General features: G+C 42.3%; 2 protein-coding genes across 6 annotated transcripts in view; one reads left to right on the top strand and one right to left on the bottom strand.

Annotated features, from left to right (window-relative positions):
- The window catches only part of gramd1a (GRAM domain containing 1A), a 28,998-nt gene extending 23,263 nt beyond the window's left edge, over positions 1–5,735 (top strand). For 3 of the 4 annotated variants that reach the window (XM_029450829.1, XM_029450827.1, XM_029450830.1), the window contains 6 exons: positions 68–298; positions 909–993; positions 1,571–1,582; positions 2,956–3,063; positions 3,785–3,906; positions 4,149–5,735. In XM_029450829.1, coding sequence (XP_029306689.1) covers positions 68–298; positions 909–993; positions 1,571–1,582; positions 2,956–3,063; positions 3,785–3,818 — 470 coding nt within the window. In that variant the 3' untranslated portion in view covers positions 3,819–3,906; positions 4,149–5,735. The remainder of the gene's footprint in view (positions 1–67; positions 299–908; positions 994–1,570; positions 1,583–2,955; positions 3,064–3,784; positions 3,907–4,148) is intronic. The other variant, XM_029450828.1, reaches the window with a different exon arrangement.
- A 2,474-nt stretch (positions 5,736–8,209) lies between these two features.
- scn1ba (sodium channel, voltage-gated, type I, beta a) lies at positions 8,210–21,931 on the bottom strand. Of its 2 annotated transcripts, XM_029451086.1 has the most exons (7): positions 21,473–21,931; positions 19,888–19,934; positions 12,589–12,755; positions 11,083–11,320; positions 9,725–9,866; positions 9,422–9,493; positions 8,210–9,017 (listed from the first exon to the last, which is right to left on the bottom strand). In XM_029451086.1, exons 2-6 carry the CDS (start codon positions 19,931–19,933, stop codon positions 9,427–9,429), a joined length of 660 nt encoding a protein of 219 aa, XP_029306946.1. In that variant the 5' UTR covers position 19,934; positions 21,473–21,931; the 3' UTR covers positions 8,210–9,017; positions 9,422–9,426. The 2 variants fall into 2 exon arrangements, with proteins under 2 accessions (XP_029306946.1, XP_029306945.1); XM_029451085.1 differs by having other exon boundaries at positions 19,888–21,931.
- Between the last annotated feature and the right edge of the window lie 377 nt (positions 21,932–22,308).

The following is a 22,308-nucleotide window of genomic DNA, read 5'->3' as shown; positions in this document are numbered from 1 at the left end:
TCTTCTTTCCTCACAATGTGTTCTGATTCCTGTGTATTTTAATTCCTCCATTTAATGACTTTTGCAGAGAGCGAGGTGAGCAAGCTAGAGACGCTACTGCAGACTGAGGTTTCCGTAGTGACCACGGGCGACGCACTGGGCGCAGACGCTGCCAAGACTCCGCCGGCCCTGCGCCGCCGCAAACGCACATGCTCTCGACGGCAGGGCGACAAGGAGAGAGAGAGGGAGGGAGGAGGCATGGGCAGCGGAGACCGAGGGGTCAGAGGAGTGGGAGAGGACAGAGACCGGAGAGAAGCCAGTAAGTCCGTGCAGGAGACAGTTGTTGCAAAGCTTTGGGTCAGTGCTGGGAATATTAATCCTCGCCACTAACATTGAAGCTCATGCGCTCAAGCAAAAAGTCATTGAGTCCGTCTTCTGTGCAATACTGCCGCCTGGTGGTTCTGTTTCACATTCTGCACTACGGAAACATTAGTCGTCCATGAGGGGGAAAAGGAACTCGAGCACACTGATCGATTTGCAGCCTTTAAAACATTACTGTGTCTTCATCAGAGGATAAGTGGTGGAGCGTTATTTCAAATCTATTGGATAATAAATCAAGTTGCTTTAGTCACTTATTCTTTTAGAGGTGATGATAACGGCTTTGAGAGTCTGGATATTTTTGGTTAAGATACCTTGAAAGTGCTTGAATTTTACTCTTTAGAAATAAAGCTGTATGAAGATGAGATGTCAAGAAATATAGAAACTAATTCAGACAAAAACTTTCAAAAATTCACAAAAGAAACTGGAATGCTTTGTTGCCGTTTTAGCCTTTTGGGACGTGGAAGCAAAGTGTATTTAATTTACTTATCACTTTACAACACATTGATCACTAAAAAACCTTTTCTTGTTATTTATTTCTCTTTTTTCAGGTGCTCAGTATTTGAAGCTGGGAGAGCGTTCACGTGGTGGAGGACCCAACAGTATATCCACCATCCTCCTCATCGTCAGCTTCATGTAAGTTCAAGTGTGTGTACTGTGTGTACTGTGTGCACTGTGTGCACTGTGTGTACTGAGGCCATGAATAGCGGCGGCCTTTCTGAATCCTGGGCTTCCTCTCTGGCTGTTTTAACTCGAGGCCGTTTCGAGCATGTTTTGTGTTTTTACTGCTCACTGATTATATGAATCTTGTGTCGCTGGTCCTCTCGCACACAATGACTTACTTTGAGTGAGCGTTTCTAAATGGAGATAAAGTTATATTAGAAAGGGACTTTCCGAGTACAGTTTACACAAAGCATGTGTGTGTGTGTGTGTGTCTTTGCATGTGGTTCTCCTCATACAGGAAATACAGTATGTCCTTTCCTATATTGTATAATATAGTGGATTTTCAGGAGTTCCTACTTGATCAAATCCCTGGTTTGATTGTGTCATTTTGACGATGTTGGCTTTCTGCTGTCTTGGTTCTATCCACGTCTGAATGCTCCGTCATTCAGACGCGTTGGATGTCGATCTTCTGCATACTAACAGCCTCACAATGCCTTTCTTGCTGTTTCTCTTCTTTTCCCTTCCTTTCTGCGATACTTCTTGTGAATAGGATCTGTATCAGGTTCGTATGAGGCTTTAATCTTTATACCACTGGCTGCATAAATAAGGACTATATGTAAATGAGGAAAAATCCACCCTTTTGATACGGTTGCGGTTCACTGGACTTGCGCATGAAGCAACTTTTTTGTCTCTAATTCTTTCAAACAAATTTGACTCAAACTGGAGGGATCTTTAAGTCACGAACATCTTAAAGGTTCGACAGGCGTTTGCTGTAGTTCACTAACAACACACACCAACTCCGTGTGTGTGTGTGTGTGTGTGTGTGTGTGTGTGTGTGTGTGTGTGTGTGTGTGTGTGTGTGTGTGCCACTCGGACATTCTTTAAGTCTCCTTCATACCTGTAGTTCGGTTCATTTGTTCCGGAATAAGAACGAGATTAAACATTGTTTCCTTTGATGACTGACAGCAGGTCATGAAGCCCTTGAGAGGATCTTATGTTTTTATTCATCTTCTCCTGTGTCCTAGGACGAAAACCATAGTATTTCGGAGAGATATCGTTGCCGTGCCTTCACTACATTTCACTTAATATTAAATGAGGAATTGCCAAAATGAACATCGTAGGACACGAGCTCAACACACCTCTGTTCGATCAGGGAACATCCCCACGCTCTGTGTTACATGGTACATCGATAGATTTAATAATATTTTAACTTTTAAATTCCAACTAAAATCACACATTTATCGCATAAAATACTGCGGTTGATCCGTTCAAACCCCAAACAAACGAACCTACTTGAAAACGTTTTTTAAGCCGCTGTGCACCAGAGTTTGATTGACAGCTTTCACACCCGCCCAAAACAAGCAGCACTAGCCAGCAAACGTTTGTATGAACTGAACCAAACAGGTTGGGTTTGAATGATCACTATGATGTAAAAGTGTTGCTGTTTCGGTCCACCCACTTCTCCTCTACATGATTCATGGACCAGCAGTTTTAGTTGAGCGTTAGCTACAGAATGACTTTCAACAACCTGCAAAGAAAAACTAGATTAGTGTTCGACAGGTCTTCTGGTCTATGAAAGTAAATAGTTATCCGTGTCAGTAATGTGCGATTGTTGAGTCGAGATAGTAGTTTTAAACTGGAAATATTGCGACATGACATGTACATTTGAGCAGTTGCAAACAGGAAACACAAAACACAAGACCGGCATAAAATTCTGCAGAGGAGTGCAAACACTGACATATGTGTCGGGGTGGATTTTTCCTGTGTCGTGAATAAGTGCTGCGTTGTAATTGAATTCTTGAACACTGAAATACTTGTTGTCTGCTCATTTTGTGGCCGCAGTATTGGCATTGTACTGTTGATGTCTTAATGTTTTTCTCTTAGTGATCTGTTGAAGCATGTTTCTGAGTAAGTGTCTTCTCTGTGTCCCGTCAGTCTGGTGGTGCTGGTGGCTCTCAACATGCTGCTCTTCTACAAGCTGTACGCTCTGGAAAGAGCAGCCCATACACTGGAGACATGGCACTCCTATTCTGTTGCTGACAGGTAAACACACCGCACTGTTTTCCATACAAATATAGACTCCTCTGGTTGGGTTGGTAATTGGCGTGCGTGGGCCTCCAGCGTATAGAGTTTGGCATTTTTACGTCTTCAGCTCAAGTGTTTTGGTTTTTACGCCCCGCAGTGAACTATTTTAGGTCACTCGCTGTTCTCCTCAGAGTAATATTCTTGGTGGCATCAGGCAGCTGTTTTCAGGAGAAAGCTATAAATAAATAAAACACTGTACACTACCCGCTCAGCTCCAAACAGCAGACGGACAAAGTAGCAACTAGCTTGTGAACATAGTGGAGCATTCAGCAACTAAAGAGCCAGATATTTACCTCAGGAGTTGGTAGAAACCAGAACAGAGCTAAAGGAGTGAATATTGAACTTAAATTCATCCGGCCGAGAGAACTTCATATGAATACTAATGTTTGCTGCGTATCTGCTGGATGTTTTAAAAGACAACTGTTTGCTAACATGTTCGTCTTATGAACAAAATAAAAAAGAAAGTCAGCGTTTAGTTTACTGCTTGTTTCTACTGCCCCCTAGTGGACAAGAAAAACTGTTATTTCAGGTTGCAGAACATGACTACACTGCTGACTACGCCTATAGAAATTCTAATGACTCTGCACTTATCTTGTTTCCTCTCCTTACCTCTTCCGCTCCCTTTTCCCTCCTCCACCCTTTTCTCCCACCCTCCTTTTTTCTCCTCTCCTCTCCTCAGTCCAGTTGCCTCAGACGGCAGGAGAGTGGGCTGAGGTCTTGCAGCTTCAGAGGCAGTTTCACCAGGCTCAGCTCAGCAAGTGGCAGCAGATCCTGCAGTCCTCTGTCACGCTTCTTGACCAGGTGTGTGTTTTGTGTGTGTTTATTTGACTTCTGCAGGGACCAGTCAGCATGAGAGCTCATCTCCACACAAACCGCTTGTGCTTATAATGTGCTGGATCGTCGCTGCATTATGTAATCCAGTGCACGGCAATAGCAAGTTCATTTCTAAAGGACATTCTGTGCGCATGGTACTTCAAATAGTATATCTCACCTGATCTCTCCCCCCCCCCCCCCACATCACCCGATCTATGTTTATCTCCCAGATGAAGCAGTCTTTAGAAAAGCTCCACCGGGGCATCGTGGTCCCAGAGGTGCAGCAGGATCCCCCTGATGATACCCCAACAGAGTCCCTGACTGAGGCCTGAGCCCCCCCCCTGACTGTCTCCCATCTCTGAACACACCCTGGCGGACTAGTAGAGTAGAAAAGAGCGGGACTGGTCAACTTGGATCAGCGCACAGTTTGCTCTTTCCGTCACTTCCAAATCAAATAACCAGGAGTGGGACACGCAGGGGGGGAGACTACATTACCCACAACTCTCCTCGCCTGACTGACTTAAAATGGCGACGTTCGCCTTCAGCCTCAACCAGTATCAACTTCAGTGAACTCGTTCGGACTGGAAGCCGTCAGGACCACAGCAATAATTCACCTGCAGCTGCCAGTCACCTGTATGTAGTGAATGGAAACAGGCCACTGGTGGGCCGACTCAGACCATCCACTCCTCAAGACTCTTAGAGACATTTCAAATGGCCAACCACGTTTCAGAATAACTTTAAATTCCCCCCCCCCCTCTCTCATTTTATGACTATCACAGAGTTCCTCTTCTGACATGCAACATTTCACAGGGATCAGGGATTCTAGAAAGTGGGAGCTCCGCCTCCTAGTTCTGGGAACAGTGACATACCTTTGCCTCTCCAGTGAACGCCTGCTGAAAACAAAAAGAGGGACACACCACCTGCTGTGTGGACAGAAAGAGCACGGGAGCTCACGACATGGAGATTTGTTCCTCCGTGTCCGAGTTGAGCCCCCATCAAAGGCCGTCAGAGGAACCTTTCATCAGCAGACACTTTAGTTTTCACCTTTTTAGATGTAAATAACACATCTGAAGATTAATCTCAAACACCATCCCACTCCTCCCAGTCTTTTCGGGGTTTTAACTTTTTTTCAGAATCAGTGCGTTGGGTCGTTCGTTAGGACAGCAAGTTGCGTCTCACTGGACTGTTACAGTATTTATTATTACCGATGACTTTTGTTCTGAAGTCCTGTCCTGCTCTTAAGAAGTCATTTGGGTATTTTGTGCTCTGATATGCTGTTGCAGTGCGGACCAAGAGGAGCTACACGAGAATGATTACTGGTCACAGCAATAATGACAATAGTGATGCTAGTACTTTTTGAATGTTTCAAACAAAGTAGTATATAATAATAATAATAATGATGCATTGTGTGTGAATGTGTGTAGAGGCAGTGAAAAACAACAAGCAAAGAAGAGTTTGACTTGACAGATGTGTGCGTGTGTGTTCATGAGGAGTCCTCAGTGTTTCAGATGTTACAGTTTCATATTAGCGTTCTTTTAGTTTGTTTTTGTTGAGATTTCTCCTTCATGTTTTGGTTGCTCACTCTTTGTATCACAGAGCCGGAGCTTAAACTTAGACTTGATCAAATACCAGAGCAGGTCGGCTACTTCGTTGTCCCACGGGGCCGGACGTTTCTAAACAAAAGGACCAACCAGAAAGAAGAAAAAAAGGGAATCTGTTTTGCAGTATTGTTTTTTTGTGTGTTTGTAAATTTAATTTGACTCATTTGTCTTCTCTTTTTATTCAGTTACATTTTCTATCTTTATTATTTTTGTCGTTTATTTTCAAACATGAAAACATCTCACTACTTCTTCTTCTTCTTCTTCTTCTTCTTCTTCTTCTTCTTCTTCTTCTTCTTCTTCTTCTTCTTCTTCTTCTTCTTCTTCTTCTTCTTCTTCTTCTTCTTCTTCTTCTTCTTCTTCTTCTTCTTCTTCTTCTTCTTCACCACTCAACCCCACTCTTCTTCTCTTTCCTCTATGTGCTCGTCCCCCCCCAATCACCCGCTCTCTCTGTTTCACTGAAAATGACGGCTACAGAAGCATGTGGGCCACGCTGTGCATGGCCATCAGCAGATAACAAAATGGTGTAATATTTATTGAGGGAGGGGGGGGGGGGGGGAAGGGTTTTTTTGGGGTAGATTAAGGGAGAGAGAGACGGATGAGTTGCGGGGTTGATAATGTACTGTAAAGATGTGATTGTACACCGCACCATGGAGAGAAATGAAAAGTTCTAAAACATGCAACATGAGTCGGTGTCTTTACCTTCAAAAAGATTGGGGTCAAATTCTGCAGTGGATTGTGTAAACTGTGATTTTTGCTTTTGATTTATGCGTCTGTTATTTGGTCCGAAGTAGGTCTTTGAATAATTAACAAAACGGTCCATCATCACAATATCCTAAAGCCCCAAAATATTACTGCTGCATTACATTATGAGCCAGAAAAGGTAAGTGCCACACTTTTTTCTAGAGCTTCAACTTCCAATTTGTTTGCTTTATCGATAAGTGACTTTGTCCTAAATGCTTAGTGTGTAAAATGTCAATCGCAAGTTCCCACAGCCCAATGTTACATCGTCAAATGACTCTTTGTGCCCGACAGTCCGAAAACCAAACTTACAATGATATGAAATCGAGAAAATAAGTAAATCCTGACACATATTTGAGGCTTTGTAACATCAAACCGTCATACTGGGGAATTATATTTAGAAAAATGCAAAACAAATTCCTTTCGCTGTCTGGACATCATTTCCTGAGTGACTAGAGGATGTGAGCCACGCCCTGACTGATCCACACTCTCTATCGCATACAGTGAAATCCTCCATCTGATCCTCCAGCACAAGTTACAATATATTGTTTAATACTTAATGACCATTAACCAGCTGAGGTACAGGTCACATGTCCGATTAACATGCGTTATGTATAAACGTATACTCGCTGGTGTTAATGAATGTATAGTTTAATAGAAGACTTTTTTTGTGCATGGAAACTAACTAACCTGAAAGTACACATTTATCATTTAATTCTGAGACATGGCCGACTTTCTCAACAAACAAACAAAAGAATCTGCGCATTACTTGATTTCATTGTGGCAAGCAACATTTCCACGTCTACACATAACGTGAAAACTGCAGTTTTATTTGTACATGTGGACACAAAGTAGACAATGTGGGGAGCAGTGTGTAACATTGAAACATTGAATGGAGGAGATATCACTTGTTTTTGTTTGTTTGCATCTTATTGGACATTCTGTGTCGGTACTGTTCTCCTTCCATCAGTATCTCAAGTTGTATCAAACTCAGTTTTGATACAAAAGAGATGCACAGTAAACGTGCTGCACAGTGCTGCACAGTAAACGTGTTGCACAGTAAACGTGCTGCACAGTAAACGTGTTGCACGGTAAACGTGCTACACAGTGCTGCACAGTAAACGTGTTGCACAGTAAACGTGCTGCACAGTAAACGTGCTGCACAGACTGTAAACGTGCTGAACAGACTGTAAACGTGCTGAACAGCAGTGTTTAGCTGCCATCTAGTGTTCGCCGACAGTCAATAACTGGCCGTCTGGAAAGAGAAGCAAACACTAAAGATTTGTAACGAGGCTTCACCTCTGTCCTCTTCCATTTTTGGTTTCCACTGGCTTCACCCTGCGAGGCACACTTGACAAGTTCTGTGGAGCGTTTGTCCACGGCAGTTAGACCTATAGATACATATATATATATATATATATATATATATATATATATATATATATATATATATATAGATATAGATATAGATATCTAATTGCCAAGCTCTTAAGTTTCTACAAAAACACTAAGCCATTTGTGTCAAATTACACATCAGTGGGAAGTTTCCACTGTAGACAAATTCAGCTCAAAGCTACAAATTGATCTGGTGCATTAAATGTGTGACTTCATGGACCATTTTCATTTCTCCTCCGCACCACGGCAGTAAGCATTTTGCAGGTCACAGCCAGTGTAAACAGCCTGGTCGTCTGCTAACGAGACTTTCATTCAAAGGGAATTCCACAGAAATGTAGCTTTAGATCGTTGTTGCACAAAAATCAACACTTTGTAACCGTACCGCTGATTTGTCGTCATGAGCTCTCAGGGACGCAGTAAAACATCACTGTGCTTTCTGAGTTAAGATAAAACAGCACTTCATCTCAGTTGCTTCCCCAGTCCAATATACAACATTAGAAATATGACATTGTCTAATGACTGCATGTTCCTCTGTTTGAAAGCTGGTAAATCAAAACTCTGAGAAAACTAATCATTTTAATCAAACAACCTCCAGAGACGAGCTAAACATGTAGCAGAAGAATTCTCATTCAATAGAAATAACACTTCACTTCATAGTTCAAATATGTTAAAATGTCTGAAATAAAAAAACAAATAGGTTGGATGTGTTGTCAGACGGGGTTTGGACTGTGGACATTGGTTTCAGGCTGATAAAAACTTTGATAAGTGTCCTTAAAGTTTAGACTTTGGCCTGTTGTGTGAACTCTGCTGATATGCCGTTTCCGCTGTAGGCCTACTTTCTACGGGCGTTTTGCAGCCAAATTTACGAGTATTTAATATATTTGTTGCTATTGAAACGTTGATTTATCATTAAAAAAAATGTAATATGTGCACCAAAGCTGAAGAAACACCGACACCGTCAAAGTTTTATAAACTATCGTGTGAAGTGAAATATGATAAATCTTATTAAAAAATAAGCATGCAGTTAGTTGATATACAATATAGGCCTTTAATATTTGATCATCTGTGCATATACACCTACAGTATATACGGTTCAACCCTCTCTCTCTCTCTCTGTCCCGTCGGACCCCCACCTGATGCAGCCCTCCTGTCCCCCAAACACCAGACACTTCAGTCCTTTTCCATACTCTTGCAGGAAGTCACTTGGAAAAAAAACCTTTCTATTAAAATCTGTCTCGTCTCTGTGGTTGAATCTTTCCATCGTGTGTAGAGGATGGCGGGATGTAAGCGACGGTCAGAGGAGACTGAGGCCTGAACGTGGGAATGTGAGGTTCCTCAAGGAAGCCATCTGGAATGATCCTCGACCTGAAGTAAAACAAACAAAAAATAATAATAATTTAAAAGACAAAAGTAAAATGTAGTGACACTTCAACTTTGAGTACAAAACTCTATCTAATCTGAATAAAATGTCAACATATTGTTTTTATTTGAGAGTCAATGATAAAAGACATAGAGGAACAACACAGGACACACTGTTCCACCGTCCACTAAATAAGGCTGTCCTCTTTCTGTTTGCTACAATCTTCATTATTATATGAATACAATATTCAGTACACAAGAACATATATTCCAAGAAATGTAATAACATAACAAGTGTTGGAGGGATGCTTTCAACCCAGTTCTCCCCTAGTGGTGGTGACAATACAACAATGCAAATCACAAGAAGAAACTGAATTCAGACATGAAGTTTAGTAAGAATCCAGACTTACCGGTGTTATTCTGCCACTTGTACACCTGCACAATTATCTTTACTTTCCGATGCTATAGCTAAATACTCCGCCCTGAAGGAAAGAGAGAAACAGGAAGTCAAGGTCAGGGAATCCGAACAAGATATCAGTACAGTGAGGAACATTTTATTGTGAAAAGAGAAGATTGAAACCAAAATTGTGTCCATGCTGTCTGAAAGAAGAAACTAAGGTGGAAGCGGTCGGTGGGAGGTCGTTTCATACGCATGGCCGACCTCCCATATAAATAGAGGACGTGTGTGTGCGTGTGCGCCTGTGGGGACTCACGCGCTCTCTCTTAGCGCTTCCTCTCCTGCCGCTGCAATCTTCCTGTAGCAGTAAATCATCTCAATCACGAGCCACACCTGCAGCCCGATGATGGTGACATACATCATCACCTCTGACAAGATGGATGCCAATCCCCTGGTGACTAGAGAGGAGATAAGGAAAGACATGTTGTATCTGTGTGCATATAGCAACAGGGTTAGATTCAATCTTACCAGAGAGCTGTCGAGGCCATACTTTACATTTTTACTATTTGAGTCATAAATCACTTCCTGGATCCTGCTGCAGATACAGTTAATCTGTAGTCCACAAGGGATTCAGTGACGAGCTGCAAGGAACCATTATATTTACTGTCAATCGATCTGTCGATAATTGTCTCGATTAATCAACTAGTTGTTTAGTGTATAAAATGTTGATCAGTGTTTTCCAAGATGACGTCCTGAAATGTCTTGTTTTGTCCACAACTCAAGGTCAGAGAGGAGGAAACCAGAACATATTCACATTTAAGAAGCTGGAATCAAACTACTTTGACATTGTTTTATTAAAAAACAACTCTAATTAATCAATTATCAAATAAGTAGGTGATTCATTTAATAGTTAACAATGAATCTATGAATCTCAGCAGCTCTACTTAGAGTCCTGCTGTGAAACCTCGACAGGTTACAGATGTATATCCACGAGTTCATCTGTCTGATTCAAGTACTGAACATTTTAGCTGTGCTAATTTAAGCACACAAATAAACACAACATATTCTCATTATATTAAACTTTTAAGTTAATATGGCCAACGTGGTCCTTAGTCTAGTATTCACATGCCAATGTTTTTGGTCTCCACCAACTTATCAGTGAAATGCTCCACTGTGTTCGCCAGCGAGTCGTCGCGTACAGAGGGCTAAAAACAGCTTCCTGTTAGATGCCGTGAAACAAAAATATAAAACCAAATGCTCCGTCCATGTATGGGGAACTTCAATGAAGTTGAATTATTCTTTAAACCTGCATAATAAAGTGCTTCGGCAGCACAAAGTTGGACATAATATCCCGTTATAGAGTTGATATGGTGAACTCGCTGGGAACACAGTCAGTTTTATTCATTTGGTCTTGTGTTTCTGTCCACGTGGCGAATGGAAGTCTGACATTCACTTTCTTTGCAGCTGTTTTGTTCTACCATCTGTGGAAAATAAGCTTAAGCTGCTAAATGCTCCATTATGTTCAGATAGTTGCTAACTTTGTCTGTTGTTTGGTGCAGAGCAGGTAGTGTGCAGTGGGTTCATCGGTGAGACTTAATTTAAAACGGTGTAAATCAGTGTTAATCTCTTCCCTGCTCAAACATACAGCACAACATCGCTCCTCTCTGTCCTTACGTTTCGGCACCACGTTCATGGTGATAGTCTTGTTGGGAGTGATTTGATAGTTGTATCTGGGATACTTAAGGGTTCGGTTGAATATGCACTTATAGGTTCCCCTGTCATTGAAGGACACGTTCTGGATGTAGATGGAGCCGTCCTGCAGGTCATTGGTTTTTTTGCTGCCATTCCAATGCAGACGATCGTAGAAGCGTGAGTCGAAGATGTCAGCCGTTTGATTTTTATATCTGAATAACTGGAAGAGAATTACACAATAGGTTTTCTATGAAAGGGAGACGAAGCAGAATAGAGACGGTCAGCAAAGTGATAACAAGGTTTTCAGAAATACAACTATTGGAAGACCATACTGGTGTTTCTGCCTGTTGTAATCAATTTAAAACAAATCATGTTAGCTTTGCATTGTTGCAAGTGTTGAGGCGGATGAATGTGTTTTCCCCCTCCTACATGCAGAGACAGTTAATTACACTAGGCCTAAGCAGTGAAAATTAACTTTCAGATACTTGAAACATGCATATATTTCTATAAAGGATAAAGCCAGCGATATGTTATACATTTTTGTTACTGTCATCGCATAAAATAACCCGTCTGTGGTTCCTAATAAGGATGTAAATCTTGTAAAAAAAAAAAACGAGTCACAAATAGATATAAAAAAAAAAAACGGCTGTCGAGGTCATCCGTGCAAGCAGCTTATTACGAAAGATCATGGAATTACAATTTCCGTTTATGTCATGTAATGCCATTGCGCCCTAAATTACAGAGCTAATCTACGTCAGGTTCTACATCACATACGTAACGTACTTATTTGAACCCAAACCACGATCCTCTGACTAATAATCTTTGGCTTGTAGACATATTTATTTACACGTGTGAATAAATACAACAGAAAGCTTCTGTGTTCTCCTGTTAGTAGGTGTAACACAAACTGATGTTCTGTGTTAAAGACTGAATATTCATACATAAGTGTTAAGTTTGCATGTCAGTTTTCCTGTCATTCTTGAGCACACAGACAGCCGGGCTCTCTCTCATCACCACTGCTGCTGTTTTTCTGTATCGACCGAGCTGCAGCTACGACCTCACCTCTGCACTTCCTGGTGAATTAGTGGGCACGGATTCTAAATGGCAGCTGAAGGCTAATGGGATCTATCCGGCTATATGAATAGAGTACACCATAATGGCCTCTTTGCTTCGCCTGGGGAGGGCTGCTTAATTCATCAAAAGTGCTTTCTTCCAGTCAACACATGGGGCAAAAAGTCTATAGTGAAGAATGCAAGGCTCGGCTTTCTTTCTCAAGTTATAGCATTGCAGCCGTTTCCCAGTATGATGGATATATTTGGGGCTTTGTGCTGATTTTATGTCTTGCTTTATCAGGACACATTATAACTTATTACATCAGGCAGAAAACTGGCTGCATTTAATGTCATGGACGTTCATTTAACGGTGAAACGGTCAACTTTGTGCTAAGCTAGGCTCACCGGCTGCTGTATTTACCATACAAACACTCACATGGGTGAAGTTGTCCTCATTTGAAGCCTTGAACCACCAGTTGACGAAGGCCATGGCGGGAACCTCGCCCCTCATCTTACAGGAGATGCAGCCCAGTTTGAAGCCTTCGTTTGCCACGGCTTCTGTGTTCGAGTCCACCTCCACGCAGGCTCCTCTGCACAGAGACGCTACATAGTGAAAAGGATGAAGAACACACAGTTAGAAACCTCCTGTATCACTTTATTGCTCTTTGTCTATTTGCAGGTGACAAGGTAGAGGGGTGAGCCGTGAGTGGCCATCATCCTCTTTTCATGAACCCCTGACTGGATGGAGAGGTTGATACACGTGCGGCTCCCTGGTGTTTTCCAGTATCTCAGGAATTGTAACTGTCTAAACAGTAAAACATTGTTAGCTACTGTAACTCTTGTATTTGTGCGTGCTTGCTCCCGATTCCCAATGCATGCATGTTTTTTTCCTTTTGTATCTGGCATAGATTTCTTTCTTGCATTTCTTTTACTTCCACCCATCATTTCAGTATATTGATTGTTGTGAATTAGATTTCTTTTTTTTTGTAATTTACATTTAAGCGTTTTTAAATCTGTGAAACTGAGGGGAAATAAAGAGGTTGCAGTGTACGGTACTAGTTTCTTGCATTCTGTCAATTGTTGAATGAGCTAAATACATATATAGAAGCATGAGTCTATATATGCCATCATCATCATGACACTTCTCATCGGCCACGAGTTACAAACCTGTAACTCCAAATGTTTCTTTCTCACACTGCACCTTGCAGTTTCCGCTGAGGCCTCAGCATGGCTCTCAACCAATGATCTTGTACTATTGTCAACTTTGACCTCTTGGGATGCGTTTGTTTCGAATCGCAAGATGGGGGGGGGGGGGGGGGGGGGCGGGGAGGAAACACAACGCTGATCAGATGAACTGAAATCATTAAAAGTTTGTTTGAGATTCACAGAGGCTGCACATCGTCCATGGCCTCATATACACAGATATATTAAAACAAAGGTCTTACTCCCTGGGATACAAATATTACAGCTCCAAAGTCAGACTTTTAAAAGAATAACACAAATAGAAATGCCAGCGCACTGCACAGAAACATGTAGGGGAGGAATCCAGAAGGGGGACTTAGAGAGAAATTTAGCTTCACTAGTAACAGCCATTTCTGCAGAAGCATGGGGGGGGTGGGGAAGATGGAGGGAAGAGGCCTAAAGCCGACTGATGCACTGCAGAGGGAGGGAAGAGGGAAAAGGGAAGGAGAGAAAGTTAAGAACATAATTTAAGACTTCACAGGCCCGAAAATATAAAGCAAAACTTAAATGGACCCATTGCTACCATATTTAAACAAGAGATGGACCCGTGCATTTAAAAACAAACAGACCCGAACCCAGCTGGACCCGAGAACGACCAAACCCGAGCCTGAACTTTATTGATTTCAATCATTATTACTGATATACCTTTACTGATACTGTCATTCTAAAGTGGTTTTGATCAGTAGTTCCAAAATTCAAATGTCTTATAGGAGGCTTAAATACACAAGGCGGGGTATTTTTGTCTTCAGTACGTTTGGCCATGCTGACATTTGTCCTATCACAGCTTGGAGTTTGCAATTCAATCAAGGCAACTGCAGAGGTACCGCCTGGTGTGCACCTCAGGGTGGAGAATCACTGTCTACATGTCCGGGTGCTTGTGTTTCAGATCTCTGCAATTACTTTAATGAGTTCAATGTTGTAATCACCGATGGAACGATATGACTTTACACAGACCACAGACACATCACAATAACTTAAATGTCTGAACCTACAAAACAGGGTTTGGTTAAGGCCGGGTTCTTGGGTTTTCGGGTTTTCTGTTCCATGGGTCTGCTGAGGATCTCTAGATTACAGCAAACAGACCTGAGGCAAACAGCAGATACTTCTCCTGAACTGCTTGTATTGTGTATGTATTCACACAAAGATATAACATTTTGCTTTATATTGTTCTCTTTAATCTCCGCTCTAATTAGCTTTCTTGTCTGCTCCAAACGTGACTTGATTGTTTGTGTTAATGACAGCCTGCGGTAAACTGCACCAGCTGTCAGCGCCGCCGCTAATCCTTGGCTGCTAATAGAGGTCAATGAAAGTCATTCATCACCTAATTCCGCCTGTACAGTCTCACAGGGAAGCATTTGGAAATGAGTTTGTGCAAATCTTTGGTTAAACATTAATACGTGATATTTTGACTCAAGTCTGTGAGAGATTTTTTATCACATCAGCTTGTACTGTGTAGAAAGGACTGGCAGGAAGAGACCAAACAGACACAAGAGCAATACATCCCATGCAGATAAACACAGGAGGGTTTGAGATGGCTCTGAGAAAAGGAGGTGAGACCTGGAACACAGACAGAAGAGACACATTACAACGACAACAAAGCACACGTTTGACTGACAGCAGGAACATAAATTAAGAGGATGTCGGAAGACAGAAGAGAGCACTTTGGGTACGGGACGGAAAGAATGTACACAAACAGAGACAGATTCAAATCTAGCAGGAACAGCAGCACACACAGATAGCGCGAGGAAGTAATCCTGAGGGAGGTTGGTGACGCGGCGAGAGGTGAGATTGTGCAAGGTGAGCAGGTATGCTGCTGACTGTTTGAAGCTGAGACAGCAAATTAAGAAGACAGCGAGAAGACACGGCGAGAGAGAGAGAGAGAGAGAGAGAGAGAGAGAGAGAGAGAGAGAGAGAGACAAAGATGCAAGAAGACAACAAGAACTGCACATCCAAAGTGCAGACTCAACAGAGTCAGAGCCACCCTCGGCAACAATTCTCACCAATAGCAGCAGGACACACACACAGAGCGTCAAAAGTGCAAATCCATTGCGTAATCTCTGGACCGAGGTTCAGGATTAGGCAACGGATATTCCAGAAAATGCAGATTAGGAGTTTTTTTTTCACTGACAGGGGGGCTGGAAGCTTAATCCCTCCTATCATTTGCTGTATACCCCTGAGGGCTACAAAGCAAAAAAAAAACTGACTAATAGCTTTAGCTGCACAAAAGACCATCCGCCCACTGAGGTTAGCTATCTTTGCATGTTGCTGGGAGCTAAAGGAGATACAAAAGGGATCAAGATTATTTGCTGAACTAGCCATAAGAGAAGGAGAAAGTAAAATTGGATAAACGACAGCAAAAGAGATGAGGGACAACATCTGTTTCCATGGCACAGAAATAAACACACGCATATACTGTAGTCATACATAACCTAGACTCTAGAGAAAAGCCAAGCATCCATGGCATTTCCCTTGACACCGACCAGGCAACAGACTTTCTACTGGAACAAGTTGACCATTCAAGCAAATCTTTAAAGGCGTCTCTTTCATTTCACTCTACAAAGCTGTCATTGTCGTATAGCTGGTGTCATATCGATGGCTCGCTGATTCATCAGTGACAAGCCCGAGGGATCCCTGCCTGCTTTCTTCTTGTCTTTATATGATTGTTTTTTAAACAGCTGCTCCATTGGTTCAAAAGCAACTCTTAAACTCTTAAATATTATTACAAATGAGCGAATATCTGTGTCCTAGATATGACGTTTATTTATTGTTTAAGAGACATAAAACCACCTAAATCTGTTGTGAGCTCTGTTCTCTGCAATTTATGCACAAAGGCTCTTAGTACTGCGTGTTCAACGCCAGATCGGAATCTGTTTTGAAGAATGAAACACATTAATTATTCAACTTGTTGCTGACACTCAAAGCATTTCTTGTCCCACAGCGGTCTCTACAAAGCTTTTTTATAAGAAGACATATTGACTCCAGTTCTGGGCTCCGGGTGTTGTACATGCTGCCTCACTAACACACCTGAATGGAGCGAGACCCCATTAATGTTAGTTACACCTGTAACTGTGTGTGGAACAAGAAACCCTAAATGGGATGCAGCCTTTATTAAAGTTATTATTCTTTCAATTGGGATTACAAAACTGTGAAGAGATGCATTAAAGATGCATGAATCAGTCATTTAGGCTGTTAAGTGGCAGAACTTTACAACAGACTAAGGATTGCATAGGTTTCACTATTATTGTGTTAGCGATCTATTGTCTGTTTACACATCCTGCAGAGAGGGAGCAACATTAGTGTGTCTGGCCACGTGATGAATGTGAGTCCAATGCTCTACCAACTCCAGGGGGATATATTTTGCTCTTTAGCTGCTAAATGTCCGACTATGTTCACCAGCTAGTCTCAGGTGTGTCTGCCTGTTGGGCGGGTAGTGTACAGTGTTTGATGGAGAGGTTAGGCTGAACCAAAACAACAAAGTTGCAGGTTGTAAAACCAAAATGATGAGCTGAAAGACTCTTAAATGCCCTGTGCTATAGTATACTACTATACTATACTAAACTAGACTGGACTAGTACCAGTTTAAGGCTCAAGACATTTTGCGACTTCAATCCTTGATATCTTTTACTTCCTATTTGTCAAGACAGGTGTCTCTCCAAACATACATAAAATCATCTGCATGCCCTGATTCATAATATGCATTTGTTGTTCTCTGCCCTTGTGTGGCTGTATGGAAGGTCATCCTGTCATTCTGTCCCCCCCCCCCCCTCCACACAGCTGGATGGGTACAAGGGAATGTTTTTGTTCAGGCTGCAAGGCTGCTGTGATGGAGTGCATCAATCAGTTCCTTGTTTCCTGCTGTTTGTATGATGCCATCAATATGGATCCAGACATCTTATACACTGTGTTGTAGCAGCTATTGCATGTTTTCTAGAACAGGCTTGTACAGCGGATTATGTTACATTACATTTTGATGGGCTATAAACTATTTATTTTGAAATGTTTGAAAAATCTGCAAAAAAGCTTTAAAACAAAAACAAAAATCCTTCTTTCTTGTGTCTTTTTTTCCGAGTTTAAGCAAGAAAAAATACAAACAGCATCGAAACTCTTTTCCAAAATATTCCTCAATCAAAAGTACAGATCATGACTCAGATTTAATAGCTTTTTCAAGAACTTGCTGCAGTGCATCGCTCGAGTACTTGTAATTAGTTTACGTTCTATTCCACTTAAAATGATGGCGAGCTTCTCCATGATGTGATTTGATGCAGTGGTTGGAGTGGAGCGATGGAATCGACGTGAATCCAAATGGCTCGGCTTTCACCATAAGTTCGTGCTCGAGCCATTTGCAGACTTAATGGCTCTGTGCTGCAGAAGAGTCTCCCGCATGCATTACTTAAGGTTGCCATAGGACACATTAGGTTTTATGGGCCTCTGGTCTGGCTGACTGGCTTGTGAATGATTGTTTTGTTACATTTGTAGAAGAAAGAAGTTTTTTGGCACTTTGAGCATCACAAAAAATAAAGTGCACTGTATTCGGGTGAGCTACAGGTGATATCTGAGTCTGCTGTCCCTTTATTTCTCCTTTTTCTTCTTTCTCTGATTGTGTTTACCCTCTGCAGCCAGCACCAAACTAAAGTCAGATGGAGCTTAGTGTGATAGATCGTAGAGGGGGAGCTTGTGTCATCATCCTCGTTAATATTTATCTGTTCTATATGTTTTCTTTCCTCGTAGATCCACTGCCAAAAACGTCCATCTCTTTTTTTAGCACATGCAGAAGCACTTGTTGTTTTCATCGCCCTCAATCTGTTTCTTTTCCCTTGTTTCAGGAGATTCCATGCAATGTCCTGTCTTGTCGTATATCCTCATCCTCACTGCGTCCGGTTCCAGATGTGCTCGCTCACTTCAGCCCTTAACTAACCCGCCGACTCCTCAACCAAACTCTTCTTGCCAAGCTTCACTTCTCCGCTCACTGTCTGCTTCCTAGCGCCACTTTCTGCAGCTCTGCCTGCTTGTTTCAACTTGAAATCCTGGAGGAACTTCCACTTCATGCAAAGGAATAACAACATCACTACATGTATTCTATATCTTGAGAATATGAAGCTGTGTTAGCTTGTGCATGCATGTGTGGTTTGTAGCATTGTTGTCAGTGACGGAGTGCGAGACAAAGAGCAGCTGGCTGACAGTGGTGAGTGCTCAGCAAATCTCTCTTTTAATGCATTGCTTTCTTTTTGTGCTCAATTTTAAATCTCAGTGCTTAAAATTAGATCATCTGTAATGAAACATGGCAACTAAAAAACGTCTGACATTTTTCGAGGAACATATAGATATAGATATATTTAATTTAACTTGGGATGGGTACGTACAAAAAAAAGCATTTAAAGGAAAAAACAGTTGTTCTGTGATTGTAACCCATTTACTCATATCTACATCATATTTATGTTTTTAAATAAATGCCATAAATAAAGTGACATGGCTGCGTGTCACACATTTCCTAACATAGGCTTGTTAAAGATTATTCCCTTGCAGCGTTGCTTCTCCTGCTGAGGGTGTCAGGAGACTGACCGTTGTGATGGATTATGAAGCTCGGGCTATTTTTGGTTTTTTGTGCTGTAAAGTAATAAATGGTGGTAAATGGCTTGTTGTGAAGGTGGGAAATTGAGTCGTGATATCTCAAATGTTACAGATACCAGCAGGAGGAGTGGAGAGGTTGAAGGCACGCGTTTTCTCTTTTATGATGCTAGTTCTTTAGTTGCACATGCAGTCAAGACTTGACCTTAGTGAAACACACCAGCTGCAGAGTGCAGCTTATATAACAGGAAATCACTTACATCATTCTTTCAACTAAATGTAAATGTGTTGATTATTCGAGAAAGACATCGTGATATTAATGCATAATGAAAATAATTATTAGCTGCAGCTTTAAGCTGTGAACAAAAACACACACATTAGACACACACATCATAGGAACACTATGAACACTATACCCCAACGTAACACACAGGATTAATCTACATTGTTCTACACTTTTGCTGTGTGTGTGTGTATGTGTGTGTGTGTGTGTGTGTGTGTGTGTGTGTGCGTGCGTGCGTGCGTGTGTAACACCGCCACATGGCCTCAACTCATTACTCAAAAAATACAAAAAAACACTCACAGCTGGGCTTTTAGCAATCCAACTCAATGATGAAACACCTGAACACACCGACACACACATCCATAAACACACCGACACACACACACCGACACACACACACACACACACACACACACACACACACACACACACACACACACACACACTCGAGAAAATTCCCAAAACATTTCCAACAAACAGCAGTCAGCAGTAAAGAGAGCAACATCAGACATCAGACAACAGGAAACACCTCAACAGTAACAAACTGAACAGTCAGTGAATGGGAAGGGTGATGGGTGAGGGGGTGAGGGGGTGAGGGGTTGAGGGGTGAGGGGTGGGGGGGCAAGGCAAACGCTGCCCACTCACCTTGAAGCGCCAGGAGGGCCAGAGGCAGCAGCAGCAGCTCGGACATCCTGACAGGAGAAAGAAGACTGGTGGTGGCTCTCAACGGTGTCAAAACACACCACTCACACTCACACGCACACGCACACGCACACACACACACACTCACACTTCAGAATAGGAGATACAAGACAGATCTAAACAGCAGATATTCCAGTTTGTTGGTGAAAACCTCTAAAATGTCCTGACTAGGATTAAAAGTCTGAGAGGTGAGAGGAGGAGACTCTTTCCGGAGGCTGTTGGGACTCTGGGTGTGGTGCGCCTGGGTGTCTTCTTCTTCTCCTCCTTTTTTATTTTTTTCAGCTCATACAAGGGTGGGTCTTCTTGCTGATCTGGTCTTCTTAGGCACCTGAAAACCTAACAGCAGCAGTGTGGAAGGTGTGTGCCCTACTGCTTCGTCTCTTCACCGTCTCGGGATCTAAATCGCTCTTGTTTTTTTTTGCTGAAGAGTTTGTCCAGCCTCACAGTGTGTGAGGGTGTAGAGTTACCAGAGGGAGGAATCACTCTGAGTTTCAGGTTACGGCCTCTTGTCAGCACCAAAAGGCCTTTTGTTCAACTATTTATATATAATGGCGGCACACCCTTAGGCCTGTTTAGCTCCACAATGAGACACCAAATACTGGCAGTACGGGGACACACAGACTGCTTGGTAAATGGCACTGTCAGCGATTGACCATGAAAGCTACTAGACGACTGATATCGTAGGGACGACGCTGACAAATTTGTGTTGAAAATGGAAGATGCCGTGTGAGAGAGAGTCGTGCAACGGAGAGTTAAAAAGTAATAGTGCATATCAAAGTTGTGTTAAAATGTCAAAAATGTTGACAGGAAACCTTCAGCTGCACTTTGCCCTCATGCTGCACATATGACCTGGGCAGAAAGGAGGGTCGGTGCCTGATAGATGCACAGTCTAAGTGAAATGGCAAATGGAAGCAGTGTGAAGTATCCTCTCGCTTGTTTCCAATTACAGTAATAACCTTTTTTTATCAATCTATTGTTATTGCCTCATATCAGTGCTATTGCTTTCTTTCTACATTCCAAATTGCAGCTTCACAACTACATATCTCTTTAGGTAAAGCTCCAGGCAGCGATCTAGGGCAGAGTTTGTTTACTTCTGACTTATTCACGTGAAATCATCCGCTGTTTGTCAGTTGTGCCATGTGTTTGTATAGCTGCTGGCTCTGCACGGCGCTCACAGGCTTGAATACAACAGCACAGGTGGCTCTGCTGCTCAGATGGTTCACCAGCACATGCCTTTAGTCTGAAGGCGGGTTGAAAGGCATGCATTGAACATCTTACGGAAGGTTATTTACACCGCTACTCGCCCATCTGTGCGTCTTTGGAGGCTAAAATAAAGTGCGATATTCTTTTGTGCATTTAATCGCTGTGGCTGTGGAGTAATAGTATGGAGTTACTGTGTTACTGTACTGTGATACAAGAAACTATAATCAACTAGTCTTGCCGTGAATATGATACAAAGTCCTGTCTGTCCTCTTTCTTTATGTTAATCCCATAAACGCATCACAGCCAAACGCAGCGTCCTCTTTACCTGTCACCTCTTTATCAAAAATCCCCTTTTGAAAAACTAATCCTGCGCTTTTCCTCCCTCACTGATATCCTTGAAACGTTTCGTCTTGTTGATGATGAGTCAGAGGTGGACGGTTTCCATCCCGCGTCAGAGAGTCAGATGCTGGAAGTCGCTCCGCTGTCTCACCGGGGACCATCGGAGAGATTTTGGGATCAGGGCACGACACAGAAAGAAGACAAAAAAAGATTTAAAAATCTCCTACTTCTTCCTCTTATTTCCTCCAAGAAGAGATGCACGGTGGGAAATGTGTTTTAAAGACCCGCATATTCCTCCTGGAGGGGTTGAGGGTGACGTCAAAATGAAGAAAAAGCGGGAGAGAAATACACACACAAAAAAACTAAATCAGTAATCTCCAGATGTGGTGTGTCAGTGGAAGGATGCCGCGCTAATCAGTCTTTGGGATGGGTGAAGGCTGGGGGAGGGAGGTGCATGCAGGAGGAGGAGAGAGGGTGTGATGCTGCAGAGGGATGGAGTAAGAAGAAGAGGAGGAGGAGAGAGCCGTTGTTATGGCAACAGTGATTTTATGTGATGATTTAATCTCTTTCAGAAACCACCACGTGCTGGAAGAGAGACCAGATATCACAGAAATGTAAAGATTTTCTACTTGTGTTTGATTCATGCAAATGCAAAACACCAATCCAGGATAAAAAGGATGAAAATAAGACAAGGGGGGGGGGGCTCTTATCTCATAACCTGCCCATGGCTGTAGGCTACTTGGAGTTAAAAATAGCAGCTATTTATTTCATATTAAAATACTGAAAAAAAACAATGTAACTTTCCTTAATATAGCCTACTGT

Source organism: Cottoperca gobio, chromosome 16, assembly GCF_900634415.1.
Source record: "Cottoperca gobio chromosome 16, fCotGob3.1, whole genome shotgun sequence".
Taxonomy (NCBI): domain Eukaryota; kingdom Metazoa; phylum Chordata; class Actinopteri; order Perciformes; family Bovichtidae; genus Cottoperca; species Cottoperca gobio.
Note: the sequence above shows the minus strand (reverse complement) of the source record. Positions and strands in the feature narration are given on the sequence as shown.

Coding starts and splice junctions, on each gene's coding strand:
- scn1ba (XM_029451085.1), bottom strand. CDS start 19,933: ATGTCCGAGCTGCTGCTGCTGCCTCTGGCCCTCCTGGCGCTTCAAG. Junction 11,321..12,588: donor ATGAGGACAACTTCACCCAT/GTGAGTGTTTGT, acceptor ATTCTCTTCCAG/TTATTCAGATATAAAAATCA. Junction 9,494..9,724: donor GAAGCGCTAAGAGAGAGCGC/GTGAGTCCCCAC, acceptor TCTTTCCTTCAG/GGCGGAGTATTTAGCTATAG.